We start from the raw sequence: 8,043 nt of genomic DNA, 5'->3' as shown, positions 1-8,043 counted from the left end.
TATATCTTTTTTTCTCTTCTAAATGACGATGAAGGGCTTACAATTTATAAATAGTTATATTATGATTTCAATGATCGATTTTGCTGTTTTGTAATAGAAAAGATACCTGGATTTTTTTTTTTTTTATTCATGGCTAACAATACTTACTAGAAGCAACCTACATTTATGTTTTTATTAGGAAAATTAATACAATTTATCGATTGTAATGTGATTTATTCCCATGATTTGTACACATTACGAAATCTTACATGTATAGAGGGAGGGCGATATACTTTTAAACATCGTAGAAAATTTGCAGATCCTTTCATTTCTTTAAGGCACATGTATTTTATTTATATTTTAATATACTACAACTGAACTAAGCCAGAATATATATATCAATCCATGCATGCATCATTTTTACTTCCTTTGCTTGTCGCGGTAATCACACAGATTGTATGTGAGTATCTAGATATGTCGTTGGATGGGATTAATTAAATACCAGCATAGTGGTAGGAAAAAATGAATTCTACAAACGTTTCACATGGAGTTATCTTTCTTTATCTGAAATATACTGCGCATACTCTGATCAACAAATATTTCTTGGCTGCTGAATATTGATTGTACTTTGTTTAACGTCCCTCTCGAGAATCTTTCACTCATATGGAGACGTCACCATTGCAGGTGAAGGACTGCAAAATTTAGGCCTATGATTGGCGCTTACGGCCTTTGAGCAGGGCGGAGTCTTTATCGTGCCACACCCTGTGACACAGGACACCGGTTTTGCGATCTCATCTGAAGGACCGCCCCCTAGTCGCCTCTTACGACAAGCAAGGGGTACTGGGGATGTATTCTAACCCGGATCCCCATGGACGGGGCTGACGCAATTATCTCAATCGGATTACATTAATAATCACCAATATTTCCAATATATCATGTTTGCCACGTATCATAATTGATTGATTGATGTTTTCCGCCACACTCAACAATTTTTCAGTTATATGGTGGCGCCCAATTTTTATTGGTGGAAGAGAGAACCCAGATACAATGTACCTGGGAAGAGACCACCGACCTTCCGAAAGTAAACTGGTAAACTTTCTCACTTACCAACGCGAGCGGGATTCGAACCCGCGCCGACAGAGGTGAGAGGCCGTGTGATTTTGAGCGCGATGCTCTAAACACTAGGTCACGGAGGCCCCCTCCCCGTATCAAATTTTAGAGCTGAATGTTAAAGACTAAATACTGAGTAAGAAACTCTGTGGAGGGGTGTATGTTCCCGCTTGGAGGAGTTAACGTTTTCCCCTCTCCATTCTCAATATTGAACTTGGGACATTTCTCTATAAATATAATAGTGATTTGAAATCATTGAATACACAATCGTGCTTGGAAAGTATCTTTCTCAGCTAAATAAATCTTTGAATAATAAATAATAATAAATCAGCTTTGAAATTAATTGATTTGGATACTAGTACATGTATATATGTCGTTTAAACCATGTTACCGACATTCGATTACATGCACATTTACCCCAACAATACCTGCCAGACTTGCTTTAAGACCCACCCTTTCTCGGAACTGGCTTTGATGTCATTTCGACAGTCAGACAAACGGACTACACAGCGAAACAGACAAAGGCTGAAATGTAGGCAGTGGCGGGTTTAGAGGGAGGACTTCGCCATATACTGTGAGTAAAACTCCAGATTTGGCACCAAAATTATGGCAAAGTATTTTGATACTTGAATTTCACATGTGCCACCCGCCTTCGGAAATTCTGGATCCGCCACTGACATATGTAAACTTCTATGTAAGAAAAAGCCCTCTGCAGGATTTTTAACGTTTATTCAATAGTTAGAAGCATCATCAATAAATTATAAACAGATCAGAACACTCACATGTATGAGATCACAGCTACATAATGACTTATTGTACAGACGCTTCGGTTTTGCTGGGCAGAATATCCGTTAGTAGATCACTTGGAGGAGGGGGCATGCCTTGCCTGGGGGGTTCGAAGGTCGGTAATACGAAATCTGGCGGGAAAGGCTGATTGAGAGGTAAACCAGTCAAGGCGTCGATCGGGGTATTACCTCCCCTTGTTGTCAGAACGAACGGAAACTCGTTCATATTTGGTTCCGGTTCCTTCTTTTCACCTTGAATACTGTCACCTGCTACAGATATAGGTCCCGGAGTTACCGGCGCGTTATCCTCTCTGACAACAGGTTCGACTTTGCCCGTAGCTTCCTCCATTTTTTCCGAAATCCGGTCTACAACTGGTAACTGTTCCGGTTTACCTGCAGCAGTGGCTGTTGGGGACGGCTTGGCCTGTATTTCCGGTCGGACGAACGTTGGCTTAATAACTATTCCCTGCGCATTAAGCTGTTGTACTCTTCTCACCACCGATGGATACCGCTGTACAATAGTTCTCGAAAAATAAAACTGACCATTACGAATGGTGAATATTGGAAGTGCTCTCCGAACTAACCGATTTCGGAAATTCCTAGTAACAACGTAAATGACGGGCATGCGCAGAATCATGCCATTTCTTTGACGAATATTCATGAAGTTTATTCTTGGCATTGGCGGTCGCAGAAGTGGATTGGCACTACGGAAAACGTATTGTGGCTGGCGGCTGTTGATGGCCTGCTGGTTGGGAGTGTTTGAATCCGCGTCCGTTTTTGGATCAATTTGTGTTCCTGATCCCGCAAGCTGATTTGGAGGAATTTCTACTACTGCTGTGGGGGCGTCTACGGTTTCCGACATTTTGGAGTCACGTGGGTGTTTCTGTGAAGCCTGAGAGTTCTTATCATTCACAGAATTTATATCTGAAAAGGAAAACAAAACAATGTGACTATTACACTCTGTGAATCAGTATCTAATAATAGATCAGCCTGTAGTAATATAGTATGTGGACATGGACACAAAGATAGCATGGACTAATTTGCATAATTGGCGATTGCTGAAGGCTGTGGCGGACCTAGAGGGAATTGCAACCACCACCACCCTCTGCTTGATTACCTTTAACAAAAATATCCATGGTTTTGTAATTTTAGTGTCTTCAAACCTTTTTGGGTAGAAAACCTACAATGTTGGGTCGCAACCCCACCTCTCCCTTTGAAAATTTTCTGGATCCGTCCTTTTGTATCATACATATTTTATACTTTAACTTCTTTTATGAACATAGGTATAGGTTTGTATGACATTTTGAACTGAAACTCGCACGTCACCGTGGTGCTTTTTCCTTTTCTTATTTTTTTTTAAAAAGAGATTCACAAATAATGAAATATCAAACTCACAACACATTAGTAAATGTGAACATTTGATTTTCTTGCCAGTGGTTTTCTTTTCTACTTCCACGTTTATATATGAATAGAGAGAGGGGTGTATATCACCTCGAGAATCATTCGATGGTACAAGTAAAACACCAGCTTTAGGTCGATTGCTTCTTTTTTTTTTACGTCCTGTCGAGAATTTTTCACTCATATTGAGACATCACCAGCTGTAGGTGAAGTACCACCAATTTAGACATTTTAACGCCCAGGACCGTTGCAGTGGGGATTATTTAACGTGCCAACACCTTGTGCGACACGGGACCTCCGTTTTTAAGGTCATATCAGAAAGATCCGTGAATTTCACTCCTAAATGTCGAGCGTTTGGCAAAGGAGCAATCACTACCTACGTTAACCTCATGACATGAGCTCGAACTCACGACCTCCCGGTTACGAAGCGAACGCTCTACCACTGAGCTAGCTTTAAGTGAAAATAGATGTAAATTTTGAATTTGGTTGGACAAGCAATGTCATAAATCAGTTAGAGGTCTTTATATGTATCGTGCAGTGAAAGCACCAGTCACGAAACAAGTTCCCACTCCCCCATGTCTAATACCGAACATTTAGCGAAGGACCAGATGCTACCGGTTCATAATATGTGCGACCAGGGTTCGAATCCACTACCTGTCAATCACAAAGCGATTGTATCGCCGATCAAACTGATTATGATTAAGGTAATCCATGAAACAAATAAATCGCATTATCTAAGTGAAATAAAACTACAAGAGTATGTTTTCCGGATGTGACGATGATGAACAGTGAATACGGAGTAACACTGATACAGTGTATATTACATGAAAGTAAAAACCACGTGATTAGTACACCGAGTGTGTGGAAAATATTCACATTTCCCATGTTTTACTTTCGATATCTTTACCAATTGAAATGATAGTCATTTCCTCATGAATGTGTTCAATGTGCGTATTAATCTTGATGAAAATAGTACGACTATTTTAATGGCTAGGAATATTCTGACAGAAATTAAACTGAAAGTAAACTGTAAATGTAAAAGATAATTATTTTTTTTAAATACATGAGGGTGTTAACAGCAAGGCGTCATGCTAGCGTACTTTGCATGAAGTGCGCATGCGCTTCTTGAAGTATGCTGACGTAAATCGTCGTAGTTCATACCTTCATGTGTTTTCAAAAATGAAATTTATTTCTTGATTAACTCATTTGGAATTAAGCTTCATGAAGTCCAGTTTACGACCAACCTTAAACTATTTTATAAATTCACTTCAAAGCCATGCAATACTGTGAAGTTATACTTCGTAAAAAGTTAAAGTGCAGATCCTTTCTTACAACGTGGTAAATAGAATAAATTCAACCAAATTCCATGTTACTGTCGTAAATTTATAGTTAAAACCTTGCTGTGACGTCTTTTCCATTTTTTGTTCAGTCAAAGAACTGGACTTTAGCCGTCCGATATTAACGAGTAATCTGATATCAATTAATTATAAAACTATCCCCGTACTGATATCCCTCAAAATCGGACTGTCTCAAGTAAATCAACAAATGAGATAGTCATGTAATGTTTTTAAAAGGGGGGTACTCTACATCGTCATAATTTCTCTGGTGTAGCATACCTCCTTAGGTGCGATTTACGCTCCATACTGTTCTGTATGAAAAAATATCACACAGCTATGGTCATATCAGACCTCAAACCGTTTGATATTTTACATATATACAGAAACTCATTCGAAATATATCCAACACATGTACATGTTATATGCATAACTTTCGATGATTTTACAAACAGTACTGTATAAACCAACACAGGAAGAACGGAAAATGGCCCTCTTTATGTATGTCGGTAAAAGTACGTCAATGTCTTTGAACTATTTACATGCCGCTCTTCCATTTTCCTTAAACGGCTGAAGAATAACATTGTCACTTTAAAACCCGTTACATTAATTTCTAACCTATCTATCAACTCATCATTTGTATTGAATAGGCGATATGTCACGAGCCATCATTCCATGCAATGCAATCTGTAATGTCAAGGAAAGAGGATCTTTTTTAATGACAACAGCAAACATTCATTCATATTTCAAATCGTGTCCATTTCAACAATGCTATGCATGACTTCCGTGCACGACTTTTGCCAAACATCGGGAGATAAACAAAGCAACCGTTTGTATTGCGATGAGCTCATGTCAAAATTTACTCTACTTTACCAGTGAATAACTCACAGACAAGTATTGCTGAAATAATCAAACACAGAACTAAGTATGTAGGTAAATAAATAGAACAAGATTAGCATGCTGCTGACATAAAGACTCGTCTATTTATAGTATCGACCCCGGCACCGTGTCAATCCTAACACCTTTAAAACAGGTACCTGTAAATTTATTATATATTCTACTTGTCATTATGCTATTAGTAAATAAAATAAAAATAATGATAAAATTTATATAGCGCCTTGTATAAAACGAATTACTCTAAGGCGCTTTGCAAGGGTAGCGGTGAAGAAAGCAACAATGAAAACAAACAATTAAAGGAAAGCAACAATGAAAATAAACAATTAAATGGAATTAAATGACAGTATGACGTAACATATTACATCTATATAATTATCAAAATAAAACATTATTATTAAAATCGATAGTAAGAGTGTTTTTTATTAGTACGTCTATTTTTAACGGCTGGGAATTTCGACATCAATGAAAGAAGAATGTAATTTAAAATACATGTATAAAGCAATTATTTTCTTTTTTGAACATACGTGACGTTATAAATTACCAAACACTTCACAACGGCATACTTTTCATGAACACGTGTCATGAAGAAGCGTAATTTGTACCCAATTTATTTTTCAAAAATGAAATTTATTTCTGAATTAATGACGTTTTATTAGGAGACATGGTCCTTCAACTGAATAAGCTTTATTCCCTGATACGGTATGCTTCGCTGACAATTAGTTGTGTCAAATATTTTCAACGACGAAAACAGAGAAGTCTAAAACAAAGGAGAGGTGACGGAATAAAGCTTGCTTGAGCCTCCGGCTTTTCACAATTATGCTCTTTGTTTTTCAGCGCGGTTTAAGACTAGTTTAATGGATTCTAGGGGATATGTCACTGAATATTGCACCATGTTATATTCGGAGCATGTTCACTATCCGATGATAATCTTACAGTAAAAAATATCTCTATAAGCGCGATACGTCAAATGTGAAATTAAGAGGGACGGTATTTTACTTTAAAAAGAATAACTTTATCTAAATCTTTTATCGCCAGACGTCTCCATATGAGTGAAAAATTCTCGCGCGAGACGTTAAGCAAGATAAAATCAATCAATCAATCATGCTAAGGACCGGAATGTTAATTTTAAAGGGACTGGTTTAAGTATTGTTTTTCTTTTAAGAAAGAAAAATCTTTTTTTTATAATAACATTAAAAATATAATTCATTTAAAGTTGATGACTAGAAGCTACCTACTGATTGCAAGGATATGAGCAATATTTTTGGCCTTAACTCTGTGTTCTGTGAACAAGACCCGAGCCTTGTTTATGTTGACAAACTAACGAAATGTTAAGTTTGTAATTAAAAGGATCCTAATTTTGTACATATACAATTCAATTTTGAAATGGTACCTTTTACATAAAGAGTACTTGAAATGTGATGCATATCATAAACTTGGATTGATAATCATTCTTTTGCACTCTTTTAATTTGCAAACAATAACACACCTCCATCTTTGTTTACACAACAAATAATAAACTCTCAATAATGAACTTCTATCATAATGTATAACCTTATTTTTTAAAAACCCTTTAAACACATTAGACAGTAGATTTTGATCATTAAAAGTGAAAAATAAGATTTGGGGGAGAATCATAAATTTGATACTGACACCTATAACCCTTTTTCATTGTGATCCCGTACTCCGTCGTACGTGTAGATTTGTTTAAAAGCTAAAAAAAAAAGTTCATCCTGTCACACTGTGGGATGAGCTTGTTTGTATACCCTTTTCATATTTCCATGAAATCGGAGATTTGCTTTTGTTTGATTAGATTTTATATAATTTGGAAAAAAATCCATTTCGATAAAGTTTGATGTAATACGCGCACATACACACGTATTTGTAACAGGGTGATTTCCGAGCAGAAATATATACTAACATCTGCGTAGTTTCTTTTCTTATTTAGTCATCTGAATCATGCCAAATATAACTATTTTAACTTTCTTACCGGGATTCGCCGGCACACATCTGCAAAATTTTGCCGAAAAAACTAATCCCTGTTCACAACATAATATGTTACGCCCTCCAAGCCGCGCGTTGTCAATGTAGCATCGGGGGTTTCCTAGAACAGCCATATTAGTACATCTCATGTTAGCCAACAGCGACGAGAGTTGTAAAACTTCTGCCGCCATTTTGTCTCCTGATTTTGTGGTTAATCGTGAAGGAAAGACAAGAGATACTCCATTTATTTATATACTACTCTCTACTTTTAAGGATCATTGTGCACGCGTGACACATCTGAAAAGTCAAACCTTTTCGTAACGAATTATTTGACGTCTCTTGTAACAAATGATCTGACGTCGCGTCACTTCCTGTCGATCATAGTGCATGCAGGGAGCATCTGTTCACACACGGCTGGTGATGTATTGGAGTAAAAGAGGCGCTAGATATACTCAATAACATTTTCTCCTTGTTTTCCAATTATAAAGTTTAATGATCTGTTGCATGCTATTTGTGTAATTAAGACGGAAGAGCATCACGCCCGGATCAACACACCTGTC

The 8,043-nt window shown here is 37.2% G+C and overlaps 1 protein-coding gene across 1 annotated transcript; it reads right to left on the bottom strand.

The window, feature by feature from the left end:
- Positions 1-1,801: 1,801 nt before the first annotated feature.
- LOC125662191 (uncharacterized) lies at positions 1,802-7,824 on the bottom strand. The gene is made up of 2 exons (XM_048894365.2): positions 7,491-7,824; positions 1,802-2,798 (listed from the first exon to the last, which is right to left on the bottom strand). Exons 1-2 carry the CDS (start codon positions 7,672-7,674, stop codon positions 1,900-1,902), a joined length of 1,083 nt encoding a protein of 360 aa, XP_048750322.1. The 5' UTR covers positions 7,675-7,824; the 3' UTR covers positions 1,802-1,899.
- Between the last annotated feature and the right edge of the window lie 219 nt (positions 7,825-8,043).

The sequence above is a fragment of the Ostrea edulis genome, chromosome 8 (genome assembly GCF_947568905.1).
Source record: "Ostrea edulis chromosome 8, xbOstEdul1.1, whole genome shotgun sequence".
Classification (NCBI taxonomy): Eukaryota; Metazoa; Mollusca; class Bivalvia; order Ostreida; family Ostreidae; genus Ostrea; species Ostrea edulis.
Note: the sequence above shows the minus strand (reverse complement) of the source record. Positions and strands in the feature narration are given on the sequence as shown.